This window comes from Chroicocephalus ridibundus, chromosome 8 (assembly GCF_963924245.1).
Source record: "Chroicocephalus ridibundus chromosome 8, bChrRid1.1, whole genome shotgun sequence".
Taxonomy (NCBI): Eukaryota; Metazoa; Chordata; class Aves; order Charadriiformes; family Laridae; genus Chroicocephalus; species Chroicocephalus ridibundus.
Window position 1 is genome coordinate 30,642,229 of NC_086291.1, and position 27,249 is coordinate 30,669,477.

Genomic DNA, 27,249 nt, shown 5'->3' on the forward strand with positions numbered 1-27,249 from the left:
TAGCTATGGGAATTAGAATGGGTTTAATAAAAGCGGTTCATAAAAACGACGACTCCGATTTTCACTGATGAAACTTGTGCACATGGCAACTCCTTGTCGAAGCCATGGAAAACTTTGACTTTTCTCATGTAACACAGAGATTCAGAAGCGAAAACGTTTTATGAGCTGTATTTATAATGGTGGTAGCGGTGGGATCTTTTTAATCAGAAAAAATCCTAAGAGAAGATTAGACATAAAACTCTAGACATTCTGCCTATTCTAATCACTGACTCCATGACCACAGAATCAAAATACAGCTAAATCAATCAAAACAGCATCACCACAAGGAGAGCTCATAGAAGTCTGGCTTAACAGTTGGGGATTGGGCTTGACAACGGGCAGTTGTTTACATGAGTAAATTAATAAATAATAAAAAAAAGAGATGACAATGGAGTAGTATAGATAATTCTCAGTGTCAACAAAATAATTATAAAGGCTAATTTCTTTTTTTAATGTTTTCCTATGAAAAACAGAAGGGGGGTGGGGCTATGTGGTCTAATGCACTTTCTCACCAGTGAAGCACTGCAGCTTTTGAAGCACTAGGCAGCACCTCAGGTTTGGGGTTTTTTCGTTGTCTGTGTAGGGAATCATGGAAAAATTCCAAAACCTTAGTATGGACGGGTATACCACGATCTCACTTTTTTTAACTGGATTGGGTGCTGTGGAAAATTAATGGGTTTGTGGTTCCTTCTCCTTTATACCAAGACTAGGCAGAAAGAAAAAAGCAAAAGTGGAATAAAAGTACAATAAAAGTGTAATAAAAATACAAACAGAGCCATAACAGGAAATGCTGGCCATGGGATATTGTCCCAGTCTCCTTTACAGCCAAAGTATAAGCAATTCCTCTGTCACACTCCCACCCAAACTGCTCCCAGCCGCAGTCCTGGAACTTCTTAGCTCTCTTCCTTTCACTATCTCAGAGGTTGTGTCCATATTGACCCTCATTTAGTGATCTGCCTCAGTTTTGAGTACAACCACTTCTATTTTCTGTTACTTCAGGTAGAGTATTTTGCTCTGGATCTCCTGAAGAATAAGCCTAAAGTATGGGGTCAAGGAGCTCATTTCAAAAATACACACCTCCACCGTGCCTCGGACCGACGTGCAAACAGACAACTAATACGAACAGAAGGAAGCCTGCTATTTTGAAAGAAATATGAAGGTTTGCTAAAATAATCCATGAATGTTCATGTTGCTTACGATTGCCTGGCTCCCTTACAGTCTGTGCTACCACCAGCACTTGTGGGTGGCTGCAACTGGATCATGCTATTCTTGAAACCGTGGAGATATCATATTTTCCAAAATCTCTTGCATTTTTGAAAAGTAAATAGAAAATCTTAGGTTATTCCAAGCTCTTGGCACCTTTCTGTCACTTTGAACTAGTGTTCCTGAGAGTGGAGAAGGAGACCCTTTGCAGTGCCAGCGGCCCGTGGAGAGGACACACAAAACTGGCTTCAGCCAAACCTGTTAGCAGAGTGCCAGCTGCGCAAGGAGATGAGACGGAGTCAGGATGTCTCTTCCCTGCACACACTTGGCAGTTTTTAATATTTAGGACAGGGACAGATTTACCGTGTTTTTTGCTTAATCATCCTGAATCAGCACAAAGACTCTTGCACAGGCATCAGATTTGGCTTGGACACGGCTGGAATGGCAATTTTGATTTACCTGTGATCCTCCAGTCCTCTCCCTCTCCCGAAAAGTGACATAAAATTCCATTCTAAAATCTCATTTTTGTGCAGTACCCCCAGTCCGTATACAGAATCTTAATCTGTTTATACAATAACAAAGACAGTCACCTGCATTAAATACATTAAAAAGCCAGAAGGCAATAAAAGAGGGCTGAATGTTGTTACGAGACTTATCCTAGTTCTGAAAGATTATGCTCAGCATTTATCTCTGCAATCCTTTATTTAAAGATCCATTTATTTTAGTGTTGGGGTTTTTTTGTATATCATTATTATTCTTTTCAACTATTTGTGTATAAGGCAATGCAGCTTCATAAAGTTATATGAAATGTAGAAATTATAAAGCCAATTTTACAATTCCTAATGGTCCTTATTATCCTTATGCCTCCTGAAATCACAAAGTAAGGAAGATTAGTAAGCAGTTTTATAATTACTGTGTCCCTTTTTGTTCATGCATCTTCATTCTTCACTTGGATCGTGCAGACATAGGTAGAGATACCGCTGGTTTGATTATGGGAGTGATAGCACTTGGTGTATTTAGGTGTGCCAAGAGGCAGAATGGGGAAAAGTCATCGTTAAATGATGACTTTGACTTCTTTTTTAGACTTTTATGACTTCTTTATTAGAAACCAGTTATATAAATCCACTGATCCAAAAGAAAGATACATGAAAAAAACTGAGCGCGCTCAGATTTTGAGGTGACTTACAGACGCTGATGATTGGTATAGGAAAGCAATAAAATATTGTTCTAATAATAACAATAATAAATAATACTCGATAAATAGAGCAATAAATAAGGACCTTTTCCAAACATTATGTTTTCACTAAAATCTATGGATTTGTATTGTTCATTCTTCTACTTTTCCAAGTACCCTAGCCTTCCTCTGTCAACTCCTTTGCTCTGGTACTCTTAGCTTCTGCATACAAAATACATTGCAAGAAGAAAGTCAAAATACATAGTCCCAATATACAACAAAAAAAGACAAAAGCTGACAAAAATCATCCCAACTTCAACTTTCCATGGATGACACTTCTAGTCAGAAGTCAAGTGATATAGTTACATACGGTTTTTCATACTCTGTATAAATCCTACTCAAAAAAGATTATAAAACAGAAGAAAAATTTTAGTAGCTGATAAATAAAACCCTAAAATTTCTGTCAAATGTTCTGATCAAATGCAAGGATTTTATTTTTGGGTAACTCATTGGAGGTTGGAACTAGATGATCTTTAAGGTCCCTTCCAACCCGAACCATTCTATGATTCTATGATTTGGGTAACAAATCAGACTATAGAGGGGGAAAAAAAAAGGTCCAAGTGTATTAATTCTGTTTGGTCCAATTTTGGTCTTTGGTCCAAATTTGGTCCAAAATTGGACCAAAACATCCAATTAATTCTGTTTGGTACATTTTCTGTTTCAGGAACAACAGAAACAAAATTGGAGAGGCAATGGCATTTCTTTAATTATCTTCCAAGCAGAGAAGTGTGACTATGTACAGTTCCAAGATAACAGCTGAAAAGTGTTTTGTCTGAAAGCATGCAATAACAGATAAACCAAAAACAGGAAGAGGGAAAGGTAAAATGTAAATGCAAAGAGTATGCTAAGATGCCAGCATAGTCCAGAAGTGATTTCATATAAGCCATGCTTGTTTTGTAAGAGCTAGGCCTGCAGTCCATAAAGAATGCTAACTCACAAAGCAAAATGCCACAAAACAAAGTTATTTAATAAACAAAACCCCCTAAGAACCAGTAACAAAATAGGTGTGAAACCATCTGACATGAAGCAGGCAGGCTATTCTCAAGTGGCTTGTTTTCAAAGATTATCACAGAACAGGTTTCCCTGGGCAGCAGGGTTTTCAGTTCCCAGAAATAAACTATAACATTTGGCATTAATGAGACAAATGCCTACAGTTTTCAGTCAGTTAAATCTCATAACCATGGTGATAACAACCCGATTATAAGTGCACCGAGAACATACCTCCTAGCACTTAAGCAGGGCTGAATTCTTGTGATATCAGTGGGTAGTATTTCCCTGGGAAACCGTGCTTTTTTGTCCATGATAATTAAGCCTATAGAAGTCTTTCCTAATAAAAGGGAAATATATTTCTGCAGAGATTTTGTTCCTGGTGCGTCCTTTTAAATGCACATAGCTAATATTCCTAACTACATGGCCATGCGGAGCTAGTGTGCCGCCCTGCATAAAGGACTATCCTCTTCAGCAAGACTCTTTAAAAATTAATTTGGCTTCTAAGGAAGCTAACTAAGCCAACACAAAGGAGAATGAGACAATGCTAGTCGCTCCAAAATAGGAAGCTGCATTCATATTCATATAAACCTCTTTAATATTTTAAACATTAAAATAATGATTTAAAGCAAACTCATCACATATACATGACCACTCATGGAAGAACGACTGGCGCATACAGAAGAATGGGCAAAAGTATGGAGGGAGGGGAAGCCTGAAGTCTTTAGGATTCTCTTGTGTGACTCTCCTATCAACCTCACCTTCAGGACTCGTCTTCCAGCCCATGTCCCCACACATTGTCATCCCTGTACATTCTGCAGTCAGTGCTCATTTCACCTAAAAAAAAGTTGATCAAATGAATAGGAACTAAATGTACTTTCTATTTAGAAGTGGCTCTCCTGCCAACTTTCCTTATTTATTTTTTTCCCCCCAGGCTCAACAGTTTTTCACAAAAACACCTTTCTTTCAGCACTTTCCTTTACCACACAATAGTTGCTACTCTGCTGTCCTACTTGTGTCATTGAGCATATTAAAAGACTCCCATTAATTAGCATGTAATTAAAATAAATCAAATCTTCTGAACGTTCCAAGCACTGGCACTTGTCATGCTACCAGCTAGATGAACGTTTCTGAAGGAGGTATAGACAAACCAACAGCACTCACCACGTCGGGAGTTGGATTAATGTTTTTTGATTCCTGGTTTGTTTGGGTTTTTTAAATTTTAATTTTATTTTTTTTTTAATTTTTAAAGCAATACGTTATAGGCATGTAACATTTTCAACACATTTTCTAGCAGCAGTATTGATAGCATAGGACTGACTTTTTAATTTGAAGAGCCCACTAAGTCAGGAGACCTGGAATCTCTCCCATCATATTTTTTCTATGATCTGTTGTTGTAAAATGGAAGAGAAACAGTAAACTTGATCTTTCTGCAAAGGAAATAACTTGCGAAATTTCCATTAACTTCATTAGAAGTGGAATAAGGAGTTCTTTCAAGCTTTTTGGGCAAGGAGATGCCTTTCATTTTCACTGACTGCAGCAATAAATCTTCCCAAGAGATCAGTGTAATCCCTCCATTCCCTCTCCTTTGTTTCTACACTCTCTGGAATTTATGTGAACTAGACTACTACATTACAACAGCACTGAACTTGAAATGTACTATCCCCACATAAAGCATAAAATACCTCAGAAATCAAAATACCTCAGAAATCAGAATATTCTAGGAATTGGAAATGAACTGACTATTAAAATTCTGCTCTGTTGTTACATTCTTTAAAAAGATTATGATTTTTTAGGGCTGTTTAGATTAATCTGATAGGGAGCAATGACCTGTCCGTTCAAGCCTGCTCCCCACTATCTCAGACAGCAATTTATTATCTGTACGTTCTGAGAGAACCCACAAGAACATCGAGACGAGTCTTTAAATCTATGCTGTGCCATAGGAAAATGAGACAAGAAAGCAAGACTGCCAGGAACGCTGCGGCTCTCAGCTAGGAAACATATACAGGTTGAACTACCTTCTACAGACACCTGAGATAGGGGTCAGAAAGGGAGGAGAAAGTGATTAGTCCTTGTGCTGTTCTGTAACGCCGATTCTGCAGACTGCGCAACACTCCCGGGGTTATGGAAATTGAAAGTGAGGATTTACCCCAGCTGAAATCCCCGGCAGCGTTGACAGTTCTGGCATCGGAGCCACAATTTTCCCTTCTCAAGGACATTGTAAATCCACTGCATGTCCGATGCCACGTTCCCATACATCCTTACGTAAAACAACAAGCAAGTCTGCAGGAAATCTTTGTCGGCAAACCAGTCAGGGCAGTGGTACCAGAGCCTTTATTTCGTCCACTTTCAGAAATGAAGGGTGCATCAGCCTTATCCAGAGAACAAGGACAGGCATTCTCTCAGAAAGAACAAGCTATCTATTTTAATTAATCTTGAAGAATAGATGAGAGTGAAGTTCTCTTAGGAAGAAGTAACAGACTGAGCAAAAACGTAATATAAACTGAATATTTTGTTTCAGTTTACATTTAGATATTTCTGCTTGCTCACATCATACTTAAATGAATACTAATGTTATTTTTTCACAACTATTATTGCCTAAAGAGACAGTTGAGCAACAAGCAATAAATGAAATCTATATATTTTGTTTGAAAGATAAAATTAGAAAGAAAGAGGACAGCACAGATACAAATTAAAATAATATTTCACGTTCATAAAAATCTCAAGGTATCTGCAGAAAGCAAAAGCAAAGAAACTTGCTGAAGTAAAGCCCGATTCTTAACCCTCCATTCTTTTCCAAACATAACTCCATTACCACATAAAGGACAAAAAGCTCCAAAGAAAACTTGGGGTACATGCTTAAAGGGACACCATCTGCCTACATTTAACCCAACTGTAAAATCCCAGGCAAGGACTTCCCAAGAGCATTAGGAATAGGATTTATATCTTCATGGCTCAGTTCCAATATGCAATGCTGAGGCTACTGGGATTTTTCACCATGTCCCCATTAGTTTCAAGAAGACAGCATGATCTGGCTATTTATAAAACTCATAGATATTATTAGTCATAATAATACTGCAGTTGAATGGAAAATAATTTTCTTAGGTTGGGAAAGTGTGAATAAAAAAATATAGTCCTTCCTGAATCAGAATAAATAGTTAAGAAGTTACTTTTCTTTGTGAAGCGACAGGAAAAAGAAAGTCTAGGTCAATATAAAAATTATCTTTGGATAATTTGGAAACATTTTACCTTTAATGTGGTCAGTTTTAAAACTTATACATATATATATATTATATTTTAAGATAAAAATAATAACTTATGCTAAAAAAAAAAGAGTTAAAGGCTAACATTAGGACCTAAAAATAATATAAAAAGGATTTAAAGTCTTCAAGCTCAAAAATCAAAGTGATAAGGGCAGGTTAATTAAGAACCAGATTTCCATGCAGATCCTACCTATGATTATATATTTCTGTGCAATTCTAACACTTAATTGCAATATTCTCTTTGGTAATAGCTCTAAAAATGTAATAATTTAAGCTATTGCCAGATCTTATATTTCCTCCCCTGGAATTCATGTCAACTCAGGATTTATGTTTGCTCTCCATAGCACTCCAATTCCTAACCCTCCGCACCACACTGACTGTGACATCTGCAGCAGAACATTTTGCACGTCCACTTGATTTTGCCACACTCCATTCAAACCACCCCTTATGGGGTTGTCATTCTAACCTCTCAAAAGAAATCACATTACTGTCCATAACGTGCGTGTCTGCTGCCTCGCTCTCTGCCTGGCTCACATATATGTTTTTAGGGATTTATTTTTAGGTTGTATCCTCATTACTTCCCACCAATTTATTCCCTCTGGTAAATGATTGTAACACATTTGCCCTCTCTGTCTCATTGGTGCTGCCGACTCTCAATTAATTGTTTTGCAAAACTCTTATTTCCATGCTACTGGTTTTTGCATGTTTTCCTGCATATTGGAAGGCCTACCTACAGAATTAAAAATGACAGAATTAACAATTTAATCATTAAAACCTTATCAGGTGTTCAAACTAAGGGGTAACGCTTGGCTAAATCTGTTTTAGAAAAGAAAAAGCAACTTTATACTGAAGCTCTAAACTTTATTTCATATGGATGCCTCCTCAGCGTGAGATGACTAGTTTAGATATATTGCTCTATAACTTTGATTGATTATGCTGTTCCATCACTATTGTGTAGTTTCATCTGTGGTAAAAGCAAATCTTCAGCCTTTAAATTCCCCGAACTTGAGAAAAGACGTCGTAAGAACACCTGGGACTGGAATCTAATTCCAGATTTTGCTTCAATAAATATGTATATCATGCACAGTGCACGGTTGCAGATTATATGATTCTTAATCAGAACAGGCCAATAGGAATGGCAAACTTGTTCACCATATAAATTATAACAGACTTAGGGCTCAGAAATAAAATCACTGGTAATTAGCTTTTAAAACTAAATGTATATGTTGCTTGTTAAACACTATGTGGTAGGAAAAAGCATCTTCAAATATTTATCTGCAATTGCACTTGAAACTCCAATCAAGGACTAATACCAAATTAGCTAAAGAACAGTAAACCACAAAGGACTTAGTGTTGAATCTGTTCTGAAGCATCCATGTTTACTGATGCTTTCTAAATCATTTAAGTGAGTTAAAGGAGCAGTGCTCATAATGAAATGTAAGCACTCAGGAACTCACTGCAAGATTTGAGAGTGCTGGGTGCTTACCTTGAAAAATGAACCATGGCTTTTATATCATCCAAGCAGTTTTGAGGACTTGACTTGTGAGATTCTCACAAGATGTAGGGGATCTTAGTAGCATTTTGGCTCACTGTCGTCCAGACTATTTCTGAATTCATTCTAGTGCTGAATGGTAAGGGAACATTTCATAGCTTGTCTACAACACTTTAAAACCCAGTGGTCAGAAAAGAATAAAACTGTTCCTCATTTAACCATGCTTAATCTTCATAGGGTACTTACTCATAGAAAAAAAAAGTCTCCCAGCTTCTCCCTATTTCTATTCCAGCTGCTAGTCTGGAGTGCAGAACCATCGACGTTTGCAGGCTGGGGTCAGACAGAAGCAGTTGAAGAAGCACCCAGTGAGTAGGAAAGGAGGCAGTTTATTTAGGATATTAGCTTTCTGTGTTAGGTCAACCTCTGCAAGCATGAGGTGACGGTAAATACATCAAACCTGAGGGTATATTTGATTAAGATACAAATATTCACACAGTTCTACCTAGAACTCTCTACTATGAACCAAACAATTATTTTAATAATTAATTATATGTATGTAAATTACTTTTCACGTAGCAATTTTTACAGAAAACTTGCTGCTGTGATAATAAGCACTATTCTAGATTAAAAAAAAAAAGACTGGGAAAAGCAAGGCAAGACAAAAGAAACACATTTGCAAATGAAGAACCATATGAAAGAAAAATGTTTGGTTAAAAATAAGCCATAAGCTCCTAACTCTACCAAAACAGAATAAATTCCCCTTTTCATTCCCTCAGAGACCAGTTCTATTCACAGAATCACAGAATCACAGATTATTCCAGATAATTCTATTGCCTTTCTGCTGTAGATCAGAAAGGAGCATTGAATCCAGGTTTCTCATTTCAGTCAAAATATATTGGAAATGAGAGCTGGTAGTTGTGTTCTGTACACAGTCTGATCTTTCAGTTTCGGTCCCTTAATATAAATTGAAAAAAGACCATTTCTTTTACACTTAAGTCCTGTGAAATACACACAAGTCAAGTGAAGAACCCTGTAGCATAAGGGCTGAGATGGTTTTAATAATACCCACCCTTAAATATAGAAACTTTTAACGTCAAATACTCAAAAGAGTAGAACTGCCTTTAGTGAATGAGAACTGGGAAGATGTAGGTACCAAACTATATTTTCATTATATCCCTTAAAGCTTTAATGAACACATAAAAAGGGATAGGGAAGAAAAGGAAGAGTACCTCTCTGTCCAAAACTGCACATCACATTAGGAGGTGGAAACGTCAATCAGAGTTCAATGTTTTACTTAGAAGAACAAAAGTGAAACTGGATTCATAAGTTTACTGAATTTGATTAAACAATAAAAATACTCCTAACTGCAAACATATCAAATTATAACCAAGTATTTCTGTAAATTTACAGTAATAAAGACCATTACAAAGTTGAAAGACACAGAATTCAAATGAAAAAGCCATCTTGAGAGGTAACAATTACAGCTGGATGGAAAATTCCTATAGACGCACCATGATCTTATATTCTCATCAAGACCAGATCCTCCCCAGTGTAAACCAACACTGAATTTAGTGGAACATTGTGGATTTGTACCATGGGGGTTTCCATGTTTTTGACAGGTGAAGATCCCTGCAGCACATGGCGTTGAGCACTTTTCACCAAACTCTGCTGTCAGACCTTAACTCATTCACCATCTATAAAGAGTCATGAATGAACAAACTGACCGCTCTTTGGAAAGTTTTTGCTAATAACTGAGCAATTCTCAATATTCTCATTTCATGAACTAGACAAAATGAGAATTTTTCATGTACAGAAGCCTGCTCCTAGAACTAGGCTCCAGGAGCAATGTTATCCAGAAAGACTGTTATGTATAGCTGGAAAATTGTTCAAATCATCCTGATTCGTGGGAATTGAAAGACCTATCAAATACCATTAGGGCATATGTGAATGTGTCTTATTATGGATCTTGCATTGACATAATTTTTGAAAAAATGACCCAGTGGAACCTGGCCCAGTGGGGGGTGTCCCTGCTCAGAGCAGGGGGTTGGATCAAGATGATCTTCGAGGTCCCTTCCAACTCTAACCATTCTATGATTCTTTTAACTTTTTTTTTATTATTTTTGTTTTAATTTTAACAAAAATCAAAGGAAAAATACTGCAGGGACCCCAAATATCATTCCTTGGGAATGACAGAATTAATTTGAGTAATCTAGGGAAAGCTAATGAGTAATAGTTTGATAAATTAGAAAGATGATGGCTGCAGTTGAATGGAGAAAACCCTGATCTCAATGATATCAACATGCGTGTGAAGAAACTTCTTTGATTTCAGTGGAGTTCATTCATTGTATAAGGTCAGAATCTCACAATGCAAAAATAGAAACACTTTTGATTTTGGATACTTGGTTCAGCAATAAAGTCTGTAGAACAGTGATGAAACTACCAGCCCTTCAGACATTAAAGATCTGAAAACACTACAGTAATCACTCAATACTATAAAAAGTCTCCTGGATAAATAATGGAACCTTCCTTAAACCCAGCTTCTGCCACAGCATATAGAGGCATTATAAGCATTATCTTGTTAGAGATTACATTATAGTTTTGCTGTCAGAAATGCAAATCCTGCCTAAGTACCGTGTGAAGCCCTACAGGTAGAAATAACAGTGAGCTGCAGAAGGCGGCAATGATGTAGCTCTCGGAATCGGTTACTCCTAAAGGATTCTAATAAAAGGACATTTTCAGGGGTGTTTTGTACCATTAAATTAATAGATTGAAGAGGATGATTGCAGTTTGAGTCATAATCTATAACAACAAAACATGTGAAAATGTATTATGGGTATAAATTCTACAGAAAAAAGAATACGAACGCTGAAACCTTGAAACAGCCTTTTATTATTCTCTAAGCCTATTTCTTCTGACTCTGAGCCTCTATTAACCTGAGATATTCTTCCTAATCTGACCTTTGTGTTGTTACATGTTGTTGATACATGCTATCTCATATTTCTTAGGGTTCAGAGGCACGGAAATGTTCTGTGAATTTTATAGTCCTTGCTTGACTTTTTCTGACCTGCTGACAGGCCACAGCTGTCAATTAGAGAGTGGAGGACACTGAGAGTGCTGAAGTAAGTTTCTCAACCCATACACAAACCGCTGCACAGCCAGAATAAAGAACAAATTAAAATCCATACAAATCTGAGTGCCTCCAAATTAGTGCTGGAATGCCTTGCTCTGCCTGCACTGTTCAATATGTTCATTGTGGATCTCTCAATATTAAAAACCTTCTCCATTTTCTGAGTTTATTTACTTTAGTTTCACTTTTTAAGGAGAAAAAAAAAAAAGAATTCAAAACATTTAAGGAACTATAGTATGAATTGTAAATAGGTTTTTGACAACTGTGATGGCAAGTGTTCTGGGAGTGCTGCTAAGGTCTCTTACCTACATATGTACACTTAAAACCTGCTTAGGGTTTGGCAGTCTTTATTTTCTTGGAGTTTTTTTTACCCTTCTTTCTTGTCTAAACTACATAACTGATATAACAAAGTCCTTCAATTTGTTATGATCTATCATGTCGTATGGTCTATCCTTTTTTGTTGTTTTTTTTTGTTTGTTTGGTGGGGGTTTTTTAAGTGAAGAATAGTTATTTAAAGTCTTTCCGAAATGCATACCTTAGCATCTCTATTATGTGTTATTTTGTTGCTTTGAAAGCATCTCATGCTGCGCTACCAACTAGCTGGCGATGTTATAACTTCTTGCACTCATTACTACGCTATGCACATTGCTGTAAATATAATGAGCCAGTGTAGTCTGTATCAGAGGCGGCTGAAACACATCCTTTTACGAGTGTCATGCTGCAGCTGCTGTGATGTATTGTGTCAATTATGTTGCTGAGTACGCATTCTCAGAGTGGTTAGTAAAACATGTTATTGCATTAACTTGCTGGTCCTTTCCCGCCCCCCGCCTTTCCTCTCACTCTCTGAAATAGCGAGGGCCGGATTCTCAAATGAACTGCTGTTTTACACCAACTGAAGAGCTGACCTCTACATTACCTTTTAGGGAAAGCAGCCCCGGAGTTTCAATTTAATTAAAACTCAACTGTCCAAATGAATTAAGGTTGTTTTTAATATCATCAACTTAAATTCTTGAATAAAATATGGAAATAAGTCCCTAACCCTTACACTTGGTGCATTCTTAGAACTAGTTAATGGTCCACACATAGCAGTCACAAGATTTCATTATATCTATATGGCGAATTTGATCCCAAGACCTCCAACAGCTCCCGGACACAAATGCATAAAACCTCATGTATTTCAATTTTATAATGAGACAAATAAAAATCCTGTGCTGTGCAGTAGAACATGGTGGAGCATGAACACAGCTCCCTGAGATTGGTCTAGCTTCAGAAAAAGAAGGGATATAGCTGCAGAAGTGCAGGGCTGCTCCTGACCAAATAAACCCTGTTGAGAATCATATTGTATTTATCTGGGCCACAGCACTGCGGTACAGCTTTCAGATCATGTCCTGTGTTCCACATTTTATTGATGTTAGCACACCATATACTAGCACATGGCCTCCGCGCCGTGCTTTATGGCATGGTTTCGCCAGGCTCAAACTCCAAAATGTCAGCATTTTGATTCCAGCTCTCCAAACCTGCCTATCCAAATCCACAATTAAATTCAGATTACTGAAAGACTCTTAGGAGCTAGGTGATGCCCAAAATGTAATAGAAGCCAGATACCTAACTGCAGGTCCCAGTTCCTCTGGTAAGATCAGATAATAATCAAAATATGCATTTAAAAATCCATACCTAGCCATATAGGTAATGAGCTGATTTTGTGAAGCTTTTAATAATGAGTGAGATATTCAAAGTAACCTGCAAAAGTATTCGGTTCTTACAAAAATTTCATGGGAGTTTACCACATCGAGACAAAGATTTGGGAGCCACAACCTCCCTGGGCAACCTGGGCCAGGGGCTCACCACCCTCACAGGAAAGAACTTCTTCCTAATATCTAATCTACTTCTCTCCTCTTTCAGTTTAAAACCTTTACCCCTTGTCCTATCACTCCACTCCCTGATCCAGAGTCCCTCCCCATCCTTCCTGTAGCCCCCTTTAGGGACTGGAAGGGGCTCTAAGGTCTCCCCGGAGCCTTCTCTTCTCCAGGCTGAACAACCCCAACCCTCTCAGCCTGTCCTCACAGCAGAGGGGCTCCAGCTCTCTGAGCATCTTCGTGGCCCTCGGCTGGACCCGCTCCAACAGGTCCATGTCCTTCTTATGTTGGGGACCCCAGAGCTGGATGCAGTACTCCAGGTGGGGTCCCACGAGAGCAGAGTAGAGGGGCAGAATCACCTCCCTCGCCCTGCTGGCATCGCTTCTTTTGATGCAGCCCAGCATGTGGTTGGCTTTCTGGCCTGTAAGTGCACATTGCTTGGTTTTCTGGCATTTCCATTTCATAACGGACCTGAACAATACTTATCCTTGAAAACCCGTACTCTGGCTTTTCCATGGCATCCTTAAGTCACCATACCTACACAATGGGGAAGCCATTTCTGGCTTTTAGTTCCCCAGGTTTGTTTAATTAAAATTACATTTACTACTTAATTTCTTCAATGGAGTCAACAAATACCTGTGATTTTACAACTTAAAGCTCTTGCTGGGCACAATATTTTGAGCTTCCCAAGTTTTGGTCATTTACAAGGTTTCTCAGCTCTACAGTCTTAAATCCTGTCCACAAACTGAATGGGGAAAATCAGGACAAAAAGAAAGGGTTCAAGATCTGGATTTCAAAAGCTTCAAAAATTTGGCTGTTTATACAAAACTGTGAAAACTATCTACATTTAGAATTTGCCTGAAGTTTGACAAAACTACAAGGCTTTCTAGTATTTCAGCATTTCTACTTTTGATTACAGCAATTACTTGAATTCACAGAAAAACACATTCAAGTATAAGGTATGAAAGGAAAAAAAATGAACCAAGGAAGCCTTTTAAGACAAAACAAAGAAACAAAAAAAATGGTCTGGTTTTCAGTCTGAGTTTTTGAGTGAGAAACTAATTTCATTACGCTTAAATTTCCTCTGTAACAGCTCACCATGAGTCATTCATGGGTTAATTATAGACAATCAGATATATTTACCATCACAATAGAGCCCTGTTCTTACAAACTATTTTAATCTAAAGTTTTCAGAGACAACAAAAGTGCTTAAATCTCCCATAGCAAGAAAAGTGTTTTCTGGGAAGAAAAAAGCAAATTGCACAATAAAATGTAATTGAAATTAGAGGGCACATTTTCAAGGATGTTTATTCTTTCTCACTCAGATGGAATAAATGGGCTGTAATCTGGCTGTAAATAGCTGGTGGAAAATTCAATTTATGCATCTGCTCTTCGGTTGCCTCCTGTTCTTTTGTTGCACTGTGGCTGTCCCACAGCTGTCTGGACCCTCAGATAACACCTACACTGTATTCACCTGCCCCAGCTCCCTTGAAAGACAACGTGTTCTGGAATGGAAGAAGATATCCTCCAAAAGATAACTACTGTAACAACCTCACTTTATTAACCAGCAATGTTATACTTGCCTAACATAACTGTGTTTTGCAGAATGCAATGAGAGTATTCAATAATATTTAATTTACCATGTGAACAATGTGTTCCTTATGTGTTCTGCACAGTTGTTTGGACTTAGTGCAGAAGTTCACTAGTGACAGTGGTGGAATTACGGCTTCTAGCGAACAGGAACTGGGGTCATTTAAGCAGGAACATACACTGTCTCCCAACTGCATTAGACTCAGAAAGCAGACTGAAAACAATGTACTATGTGCAGCCCTCTCCCATCTACCCACCATTGAAAAAGTCTCCTAATTAGTTGTTAGGAGTACCGCTGCATGGTCTCAGGGTAGGGCACCAATGTATTCTTCCAGTGGGCAACGACAGGACACGTTGCCAGAATCACAGTAGATACTACAGTAACTCGTGACCTTCATGTCTTGTTTACACCATCCCTCAATCAGCAAAGGAAAGAGATCGGTCATATGGATTAGGGTCATTGCGCAGTCCTAGGTCTCTGGTCATTTCACCTTCCCCTGGGCCTCCAGCTATGGTTAGATCTTAAACAGGTGCACATTAGCACGGCTGTACAGGAGCGAGAACAATGCCAAGTTGGAAGAGTTGAGAATATTGCTCCTTAAAGATACCCCACAGGGAAAGAAAAACATTTGCTGACTTTATTTGTATCCTGCTTCCACAATTCCACAATTCCACAATACGTGCTTTTATTAAACAAGAGGACGGCATACCCCATCATCCTAATAGGGACGTTAACAGGCAGAGCTAACAGCCACCATCGCATCTGAAGAAAAATTTTCATAGGAAAAAGCTTCTAAAATGAGCATGCAAAGGAAGTAATGTTGTATCTGTAATATCTCAAACACAACAGGATGTATATTCATGTAAATGTATATGCAAATTGGATGTAGCCCTCAGGCGCTTGGTGAGTTTCCAATGAGGCCCTTGAGGCTACAAACTGTTGATTTAGCATATGAGCCTAACCACTTACACTAAAATGCATGCATTAAAGCAATATTGAAAGAATGTACGTATCAAGGACTTTTAAATAAGTTAAATATTGATATAGGCTCTGGGTAGATCCCACGGACATTTGATTTTCAGTTGGAAAATGTTGTGACATGGTGATTTTACATTTTTTAATGTGGAATAAACAATGTATCATCTACGTGATTTATTCAAAGCCTCCATCAGTTGTGCTCGTGTTATTTTTAAGGATAATTATGTCACAACTAACAAATTTGATTACAAAAAAAAATTGATTAACAAACTTGATTAATCAAATTCATCTCTTCCACTCCTTTCCTCATGTTGCACATTAACAGATCTTGCTCTGAATGGTATTGTTCTTCACTAGATAAATAAGAATTAAACATAAAGACTTTAATGTTAATTCTCACTTCTCCCTTCCTAATGCTTTCCCTTCTCTGGGACACAACTTAGGGTTTTGGTAGAAAAGCTTAAATATAAAACTTATCAAAATATTATCTTCCTGCATCAGTCCCACAAAATAATGTATCAAGACCTGTAAGAAAAAAAATTCAGCTATCACATATCTCAAGGAATTTGAATGAAGAATATAAGAATTTTTACTTGTTTTCCTTAATGTAAGAACTGTTAAATGCTTTAATTACATACAGGAGAAAAATGTTTCATTACGTGTTGCTTTCCAAAGAGAAATTCTTAGGATTTTGGAAAACAGATTTCTTCCTGGTAATTTTTTTCCCCAGAAGACTGATTGAGCTTGATCATTCTCACCTAATACTCGACCAAGTGTTGATTTGGCTCTGTAACTCAAGAGACTTAAGGAATCCCTCTTCATGTCCCATCTGTAAACACCTTACTCTATGAAGGAGGCACTAGAGGAAGAATCTGGAAGCATCAGGAACCGAATGGCCAGACCTAGACATGGGTAGTTTGTGAATGAGTGAGGTGCTAGGATGGAGTAACTGCTATCCCAGCATATTACTGAGCACTGCTATAGATCTGCTAAATGCTCATCCTCTTTCCTGTAGCATTCTCGGTGATGCCTCTCACGTAGTTTCAAGACCCTCTCTACTACTGCATGTTAAGGTTTTTTCTTACTGTTTCATGCTCCTGTAAGCAAGAAAATATTTCTTCCCATAATGTTATTATTATGTTTTTGTTGCTAAATGATCATGGAACCTTGGTGATGTGTTACCAATTTACAATGCATCCAAAAAGAAAATTTCTCCCTCCCTAAACCAGATAGCCTGAAAGACAGATAAGTCATGAGAAGAGAAAAATCACAAGAAAGAGTACAGAATTAATACAGTAACTTGTTTAGGAGACACGTCATGTTGTTTATAAGTATCATCCTTTTGCTTTTTAAGAGAAAAGATGCACTTTTTGCAGGTAAAACTGTAGGAAAAAAGAGGTGTGAGGAGTGATCTAGTCTAACCTGCAAATGAAGGCTTATACTGATTTTGGAACTAAAAGGAATGAAAAATACTGGCTTTGTTTGCTTATGCTTCTGAAGGAAGGAAAGTGTATTTTTAATCTCTCTTCTCAAATAATATTTTTAGGGGTGTTAGAGCCATTAAGATAGCCATCTCAGAACACTACAGACGGCAAATACCTGGTTGTGTGAAGAGTTGTGCAAAGTTGTTTCTAACTACTGCTGCAGTTTCAGATTGCCCATAGTCACAGGAAATGTGAAAAACAAATAAGCCAAGAAGCAACCATTATCAAACGACTCCTGTTTGCTTCCAAGTCCAAAACTCCAGGAACACCTTTGTGGCAGAGATAATCTGTGCGCTGAAGTGCTAGGATTTATCTGCGAATATCATGTCTTTTGATTTGTGCTTTAAGTCTTGCCTGTTCCAAATAATATATTTTTTTATTTTATTCAGATACGCATTCCCCAAAGGATACTTACGTTCTTCCTAATAGGAGTATGAGTTACATGAAAGTTTATTAATACTCTCAGTTCTCCCTAAAATATAAACAGCTTTGCTAGTATGGTAGAGCCTAGTATACCGCATATTAAAAAGCCATCCAAAATGTAAATAAAATTGACTGACAAAAAAGGAAGGGAAAACCAACTATTCAATAACTAGCCTTTTTGGTTTTTTTGTTTTCAATGAAATGAAGTTATATGTACATGCAAATTGTGTTTTAAGACAAAAAATTGCTATCTGAGAGTGAATAAAAAAATATATAGTATTAAATACTAAACAGATTATGAAATGATTTTTTTGTTGTTGTTGTTAACTAGTCAGCAATCAAGAAATGACTGTGTATCACTTGGAAAACTTTAATATAAATTCAGAATTTTGGGGATTTCTAAACTTCTTCCAACACCTTTAAATTGGATTTCTTTGATGCTGGTCCGAAGGGAGTTATGGTAAGCTGCGAGACCTTTTCTTGGACTCCCTTTGCAAATCCCCAGTTTGATCTCTCCTGCAGAAGGCGGCTTTGAGCACAGCAGTGGTGAGTAAAGCCAGACACAGAGGGTGCTGTGACTTCAAAACCTGTGCAGTAGTTTACAGCACAAAACCCCCCACACTCTTTTCCCCAGAGCAGACCAGGAGGGGAAGGCACAGAGCTGGCTGGTGGCAGGTTGGTCCTCAGGTCCCCCAGGGTGTCACTTCTCCTGAATCAGCCCTCAAGCTGTTCTATCTGCTGGAACACAGAGATCTGGCTCTGCAGCTCTACGGAAGGCCTGTGGTCTAACTCAGATGTCAGTACATATGTTTTAATAAATAATTTGAAATATGCTCTATTCTTTATATCTTGAGATATAACTTCATTTAACGATTTTCCAATTCAAAAACCATCAGTGTTTCAAAAATCTGCATGGGGAGAGAACAAAAAAAATGCCTTCCCTAGCTGCTTTTGTGTTCCTAGTTTTCAACAGAAACAGTTCTTTTGTTCAGTTAAGTGTTCTGACAATAGAAATTTGTAATGCAAATGCTCCTAATCTCTCAATGAAAGCAAGCTAAAAAGCAGGGGTTTCATGTATCAGCACTGTTGCATCTGAGGTGAGAACCGTTTTTTAGAGATCGCTACAGTCAATTAACCAAATCAGATTTGCTGATGGACCACAGCTTGCATTTGTATCCATCTCCTGAACAGTGAGAAGGTGGAGAGAAAACAGTCATTTTGTGGTGTTTGGAAAACACCTTGGACATGCAAAAGGTTCATGATGTAAATTGTTAGCAAGAAGGGTTGAATTTTGCATTACGATGCAAATTTGTTTTAAAAAATAACCAGTGAATAGAAAGCAGACATTTCTTTCAGCCACTTTTTTGTCTCTACATTTCTGTGTTCTATCACTTCAGTTACCATGGGTTTCAGCCATAAATTCTCTTAATATAGATGGAAAGTTTTGCATGTGCCTTGATGGAAGAAGCCTAGTTTTAAAGGCTGCTGTACATCTACATATTAAACAATGAGATTATGGAGATAAATCAGATCAGAGGGATGGCTACTACGATTGTCTGCAGCAAGACTGTGTGTTCCAATGGGCTGCCCTCAGATGAAATCGGACTCTGTGGTGGTTCTGATGCATTTTCGGCTGTGCTGCCTGAACAGCCAAATATTATCCTGCACCTGCAGATGAGCATCTCTGAGCTGGGATTAGCAGCCCATGATGGATGAAACAGGAGGAATATTCTCCGTACACCAGCAACTAAAGAGAACGGGTGCTGCCGAGCCACAAATTGCAGTTGTATCCTTCTCACTATAAAGGCCTTGCCACTCCCAAGGAGGTAAATCTATATTTACTTGAGCAACAGCTAAGGCAGCTGGAAACTGCAGATTGGCTTCACATGGTTTTTAATGAAGACCTTAGTTACCAGTGGAAAGATCCAATCAGCGGAATGGATTATAAATCACATATTACATTAAAAGCTTCGTAATTACACAGAATCACAGAATGGTGGGGGTTGGAAGGGACCTCTGGAGATCATCTAGTCCAACCCCCTGCCAGAGCAGGGTCACCCAGAGCAGGTGGCACAGGAACGCGTCCAGGCGGGTTTGGAATGTCTCCAGAGACGGAGACTCCAGCACCTCTCTGGGCAGCCTGTGCCAGGGCTCTGCCACCCTCAAAGGAAAGAAGTTCCTCCTCACGTTGAGATGGAACTTCCTATGGTCAAGTTTGTGCCCGTTACCCCTTGTCCTGTCCCTGGGCACCACTGAGAAGAGCCTGGCCCCATCCTCCTGACACCCACCCTTTCAGTATTGATAAGCATTGATAAGATCCCCCCTTAGTCGTCTTTTTTCCAGACTAAAAAGACCCAAATCCCTCAGCCTTTCTTCATGAGAGAGGTGTTCCAGTCCCCTCATCATCTTGGTAGCCCTTTGCTGTCCCGTCTCCAGCAGTTCCCTGTCCTTCTTGAACCAGGGAGCCCAGAACTGAATGCATATTCAACTGCAACTTAAATTTTATTTGCTCTTCAATACTGGAAATGGACTGAGAGATGTTATTTCAAATAAACAACACAAGGCTAGAGAGCTGCTCAAAATAACAGTTGTCGCTTTATACATGTTGTTTATATATGTTGCCTGCCGAGGCATGGATCTTAGCCAAGCATCCTCCAGGGCTATGTGTGACCTACAGCATTCAGTAGGCAGGATGCTTTGACTGCCAAACTGTCCTAGAAGAAGTTTCTAACAGAAAATAACATGTGCCTCTGCAAAACAGCACAACCAAGAGCTCCAAATTGCTCCAAAGGTCAGTTAAAAATAAAAAAATAAAAAATGTTTCAAACACAGGCATACAAAAAAACATGTTTGAGGAAAAAAAAAAAGAAGAACAAGAAAAAGAAAAAAGAAATTAAGTAGGAGGGAACTGTATGCACCTGAACACAGATATAGTCTACCTATAAATGCAGTTGCTGGGCACACATGTAGAGGAGATTGTGTCAATGACTGGACGCTTCTATGAGGGCCACCTATATCATTCAAATTATGTATTGCTCATCAAGCGTAATATCTTTAGTGTGTCAGACCCTCTTCTAAGCTAGAATCTCCATTATTAATGTAATGCGTTGATTCAGGTGAAAAAATTATGAACAACAGATATTGTTTTGCTAACAAATCTTTTTTTACTAATCAAACCCCATTCCTGCTGAGAAGCAGCTAGTGAATCTGGAACCACATCTGCAGGTTGGTCCTAGAGGACTTCCCCTACCTTTATGGCAGTGGAGGCAATCTGGATGTGGTGGAGCCTGCGCAGCGTGCTGTCCCTGTCAATGAAGTAGGAGGCTGCAAGCTGGTGCAGGGTCTCCAGAGTCACCGCAGAGCTGTTCGTGCTGGGATCGCTTCCTTCTGACCTCTTGCTCAGCTTCCGTTTGTCCACAAAAATTGTGAGTGACTCCTCTCCTGAGCAGGGAAACAGAAACCACAGCAGTCATTGGAGACATCACCTGCAAGTCTCATTTTGCCAGAAACAAGGTGGCAAGCTGAAGTTTTCCCTAGCCGTTGCCTAATGTTTAGATATCCTTCCCTGGTGGCAGATGCAGATACTTCAGTGCCTAAGCACATGGACAACAGATATTATTCTGGGAATATATTTTTTTTTTTGGTGCCTTGTATGAATAACAACTATAAAATAGGACGCATTTATGCCTAGAATGCAATGACACTGGGAATAATTTTGCTACATTAACTCCTATTTACCAACAATACAGAGATACTCTGTAGATATTCAATTTAAATTGTGTATAAAATGTGTTCATTTCCAAGGTTGCTTAATAAACTCATTTTTTAGTATTTAATGTTAGAATAAAAGAAAATGAAACCAGAGTAATGTTTGTGACTTTTCTTTTTTTGTTTCCTTTTTAAAAAAAAAAAAAGAACGATAATCAGTTTCTTTTAAAAAAGGGAAACATAAATAACACTTTCTGAACTTTCAAAGTAAAGGTGCTTTTGTAAAAGCAAAGAGAAGCTCCAGCATCTTATGTCGTGGTTTTCTCACTTCCTTTCTCTTTAAAAAGACATGGAGAAATACTCTTGAATTTAGAAATTTTAATTCCTGTAGGGTTATTGAAAACAAAACCAAAACAAAATCTCATTTGTTTGACTGAGCGAGCACTTAAGAAGCATTCCATATCAGACATACTGATACTGTTAAATTTGTAAGGAATTTTCCATATTTATTGTTTATTTCATGGATATGTTTTTCCTGCCATTCCGGCTAATCAAGAATTCACTCATTTAGTAATGTGTTTAAGCAAAACTCTTTACTTCAGAAAATGAATTAGAAAAGCAATTTAAATTTAGTATTTTCTTCTGTGCAACTTATGTCTGAAGTAACTACAAAAATACTTTTCTCACTTTCTGAGCCTGCGTTTTACTACTCGCATTCTTCAACGTTAATCTCAAGAATCAACGAGTAATATCATTACACCTGTATTTTAGGTGCTGAACAACTGCACTGAATGGGGTTTCCTTGTTCCTGGAAAGGAAGCTCCCCTGATCCAGCCTGACTTGCCACTTGTGCTAGTTTCATTGCTCGCCCATCTGCTCCAGTGGCATTTTGCCTGTTTGGAGGATGGGATGCCAGCTTTGGCTGGGTTTACATGCCAAAAAATATAGCTGTAGAGGCTATTGTATGTAGGATGAAATGTAGGATGAAAACATGACATCATCTTTAAAGGGAGAAAATCTTGGTGGCGAGCAATGCTAAAGGAAGAAAGCATGCCTCGGTGAGGGAGACCACTTCTCTTGACAAATCTGACACACAGCTACCTCAGCTTGCAAAATTCATTTGTGTTCGGAGAGAGGAGTGCATTCATGTTAGTCAAAGTACCTTACAGTGCCTTCCAATCTCTCACACATTCAGAGGACAATCCGGCTTTTCAGACCTCACACAGGCAAAACTGCCATTATCCAGGAGCCTCTTATCTAATTAGACTTGTCGGGCTTGTCCAATATGTTCATTTTGTCCTGGAAGGGACAGTTGCAGCCCAGGGCAGCCGGCTATTCCAGCTGGAGCCCACCTCAGTTTTCACCACTATATTTATGCTTCTCCTCCTACAGTTTTGTAGTGGGTCATCTTTTTTGTGTACATGCAGTCATCAAGGCAGGGATTAGTTGCCTGAACTAGGAAGAGCAAGGAATTAAAGCTGCTTCTGTAAGTAATAGGATTTCCCCATCCAGTTACCTAAATCTTTCTGCTGTAATAAGTAGACATAGGTTCACATTTTATTTAACTTCTGTCAAAACCTCCTGCAAAGCAGACTAGGGTTGCTTGGCAGGGCAGGCGCGAGCACATCGCATTAGTGCAGACCTGTTTCACAGACACACAGAATGGCAAGGGTTGGAAAGGACCTCTGGAGATCATCTAGTCCAAGCCCCTGCCAGAGCAGGGTCACCCAGAGCAGGTGGCACAGAACGCGTCCAGGTGGGTTTGGAATGTCTCCAGAGACGGAGACTCCAGCACCTCTCTGGGCAGCCTGTGCCAGGGCTCTGCCACCCTCAAAGGAAAGAAGTTCCTCCTCATGTTGAGATGGAACTCTCTATGGTCAAGTTTGCGCCCGTTTGTGTTCAAATTTGTGTCCCCTGGTGCGAGGTGGTGCCGATCCTGTGGCCAGGTAGGCCATCATTCACACCATACTACATCCACGACCACTGCCAGCAGTAGAGAACTGCAAAGTCTAATGATTGTACTTCAAGATAAATTTGCGACCAAAACCCAGCCTAGGTTCCAGCATCGTTGATGTTCAACTATGCCTGCGCAATAAAACCTGCCTTTTCAAAGCCTGCGTTGTGACTCCAGCTGGTATGAAAGATGTTTCTGAAATGAAAAGCAAGGCAGTGGGCTGAGGTTTGAGCCAGGGGGCTGGGCTTTGTGCAGCTGTTTGTGGAGCTATAAAGACACACTCATATCAGAGCAGACAACATCAGAACTCACAGGGGTAAATATTCTATCAGTTACTGGTTGCGGCCCGCAAAAATTTCACCAGGAGATTTGTCTCGATTTTTTTCTCTTTTTCCAGAGGTCTTAGCTAGTATATTTAGATTAAAGTGACTTTTGCAAGCTCGACCATCTTTCCACTGAAAATATCTTATAATGCATTGTAAAGTAAAAGACAATAAGCTCTTGATGTTGCAGGAAATCTCTGGAAAGTATAGAAAAAAAAATTTTGAGGTTGAAACACAAATGTTTCATTAACCAGTACACCACCCCACCTTGCTCTGGTGTAAACGCTTTTGATTGATCTCTATTATTTATTAGTAGAGACAATGGGACTGCTTCTATTTCAACAGAATTCTGTTAAGTTTCATTACTAAAACAGAGTTTATTTTTCTCCCATCAAAAATGTTTGTTCTCCAGGGGGTGGAGAGTAGAACTGCAATAAAAAAAAACATTTTAAAAATGCAGCTCGAAAAAGGACAGTACTGTATGTTGCATTGTTTTGTTTTGATTAGAAAATGTCAGGAAAATAACCTTTGAACCCCGTCACATTTCTCACATCATCCTATTATCCTAGTCCTGCTTGCCGTGGCCGTTGCTGGAGGGTGCGTTTTGGCAGGCAGGAAAACCTCGCATCCCCAGCCCCGCAGTCTCCCTCCCCGCTCCCTGACAGATGCATTTTGTTTCTCGTGCTCTGCACCCAGGTTGAAATGAATTTGAATGTTTACTTTGACTCAGATGACATCAAGTTACACCTCCCAAGGTTGAGCGCAGGCATGCAGCTGAAGCGATGGGGCCTTTGGTGTAAACATGAAGGACGCTCTTTCTCCTCGAAAATCTCTGCATTGTGCTTGTACGGTATCTCAAACAAGCGGGTCCTAGTTCACCACTGGTATTCTGGGGCACTATGCTAATACTGGGTGCAATCAGGTAGGTTTCCAAATACAAAGGGATCTTTAAGGTCCCTTCCAACTCAAACCCTTCTATGATTCTATAATTCAGAAATTAGAAATTAATTTTGTGTGCATCTTATGAATATCTTCAGGAATTATTTAAATAAAAAATGGAAATCATCATCATTGCGATGGTAGAATTGGCATAATGCTGTAACAACTGTAACTAAATATAACCATCTATTGAAGGAATAAATATATTTTGTTATACATAATAATACATATTCATATGGTTTAAACACTTAGTGCTATTTTCTGCCTCAATTATTGAGATATTGTTTTCCTGTATCCACATCTTTGTAACGATGGCAAGATCATAAGCCTTGACGTTTCATATTTTCATCTGTAGCCTGGGTAGCGGTGGGAAAAGGCAGTGATCCAAGCAGTTCCCATCACTTCATGTCAGAAAGTGAGAAAACAGTAATAAAAGGATAGCACTCGAAGGCAGATGTATCTGAGCATCATCCACACTTACCTATTTAGAGCTCTGTCTTCATACACATATATGTATCTTACAAAGGCATAACAGTCTTTGGCCTACGAACTCCTCAGAAGTTTCTGACTAAATAGAATACCTCAGCTACAATAGCTGTAATGCATTATAGTAAAAATTTTAAAAAAATAAAATTGTTATGCCTTTGTTATAAAAAATAGTTTAGCGCCAGTGGAAAATCTATTGTATGGATCACAGAATGTACCATTAGGGTTTTATCAAGTCATTTTCCCAAACTCAAGCAGATGCTGATGAAAGTGCACAGGTTCAAATAGCATATAAATTAATGCTCGGCCAGATGCGGCATCATTCCTGTGGTTTGAGTGAATAACAGTTCACGTTAATTCTATATATACCATCTGGTTTAGGATTTGAAATCTGTCTTAATTGAGTAAACGGCCAGAGAAAAGAAAGAGAATATATTTTTGCATTTTTTCCTTCCCCTTAGCATCCATAATATTAAATGCTGGAAAATTTACATATCTAGCGGGGTGTTTGCAAGTCTGATACTAAATTTTCAAGTTTCTTTCTCACATCAGTCATTTAGGACTGGTCCTTCCCTCCTTTATTTGCCAATAGTTTGTATCTTACCTTGAAAGAAGTGTTATACAAAACAAAGGTCGTACCAGCAGTTAGCGTAAATCACAGAATCACAGAATCATGGAATCATAGAATAGTTTGGGTTGGAAGGGACCTTGAAAGGCCGTCTATTCCAATGCCCCTGCCATGACTAGGGGCTTCTTCAATTAGATCAGGTTGCTCAGAGCCCCGTCCAACCTGATTCTCCAAGTCTTCAACATTGCTATTGGATATTTTCTGACCCAGAGAGGTGAATGTATTCATGCCCTGGTAATGAACACTTTGAGCAATTATGACAGACAATAATGGCAAAAATAAATCAATCTATCTATCTCAAACACTTGATATTACCATTTAGCCAATTTCCAAAAAAGGTTCCGGTTTCATAAGAAGCCTTGGCAAGCTCCTGGAAATTTGTTTATTCAGAACAGCTACCATGTTTCCAGATGCATGGAGGACTTGTTTGCAAAGTCCACTGTCTTCATCTTGCAAAGCACCTGAACCAGACTCACATCACCCAAATGTCTGGAACAAGGGCCTATCTCTTCATTGCAGTATGTTAGTTATCTGTAATTTCCTCATCACCGAATCTATGGGTTTGCTGAGCAGCCTTTACATCTGAGTGTAAGAACAGCATTAAAATGAATGCCTTTTAAAGCGGGACCCAATAATGTTCTCATCCTGCTACACTTACTCCACAGTAGTGCCCCAGGCTTCACAATAACTTCCAGTTCTCAAGCTCACTGCTGCACACTACCTTTTGTAAACCATTAAAGTGTACAGCAGCTAACGCTCTTGCATATTCAACAAGCTGGACCTTCACTGCATCACGCTGTATGCAAGCAAAAGAGAAAAGTATAAATGCAGAACAAAAGGAGAAAAAGGAATACTGTGTATTGTCTCCCATTCAAAGGAGAATCTACCTTTTGGAACTGCTAGTTGAAAGCTGATAAAGAATTTAGAAATACATTTCATGGAGTCAGAAAGCAATTCAGGCTGGAAGGGACTTCTGGCGGTCATCCAGTCCAATCCCCTGCTCAAAGCAACTCTAATTAAATGAGATACTCAGGGACTTGTCCAGTAGAGTCTTCTCTTGCTTTCAAGGTTGGAGTTCCCTTGTATGAGTCCTCTCTTGCCTTACCCCTAAAGCTGTTCCAGTCAGCATTGTCTGGGACATGTAAATTTGCAATTTTGCTAAGGCAAACAGGATATGTGTTGTCCTAGAGGAGTAGAGAAAACCTCCTCACTTCCTAGCGATGGCCCAGCCCAACACAGCATCCCCACTTGTGCACAAAAATTAAAAAAAATGAGCAGTCACGGCCCTCCTTGCTCTGCTGATTTGACACTGCAGACAGTCACTGCAGAAGTAGAAGTTACTCCTGTGCACAGGCACATGAGCTCACCCGTGAAGCCACTGCTCAATCCAGTGTTTTGCTGTGCAAACAGCGGATTACGTAGGATCCTATCCTGCAGCTTGAAGTTGCTCAGTATGGACACTTGGCTTATGTCACAAGAAGGTAAAACGTCCATAAGAAATAGAAGCAGTGAGAAATGTCATTTTCCACATTAT

At 38.9% G+C, this 27,249-nt stretch overlaps 1 protein-coding gene across 4 annotated transcripts in view; it reads right to left on the bottom strand.

Moving 5' to 3' along the window:
• The window catches only part of BRINP3 (BMP/retinoic acid inducible neural specific 3), a 205,093-nt gene that overhangs the window by 65,865 nt on the left and 111,979 nt on the right, over window positions 1-27,249 (bottom strand). For all 4 annotated transcript variants that reach the window (XM_063344804.1, XM_063344805.1, XM_063344806.1 and 1 more), the window contains one exon: window positions 20,928-21,118. In XM_063344804.1, the coding sequence (XP_063200874.1) occupies window positions 20,928-21,118 (191 nt within the window). The remainder of the gene's footprint in view (window positions 1-20,927; window positions 21,119-27,249) is intronic.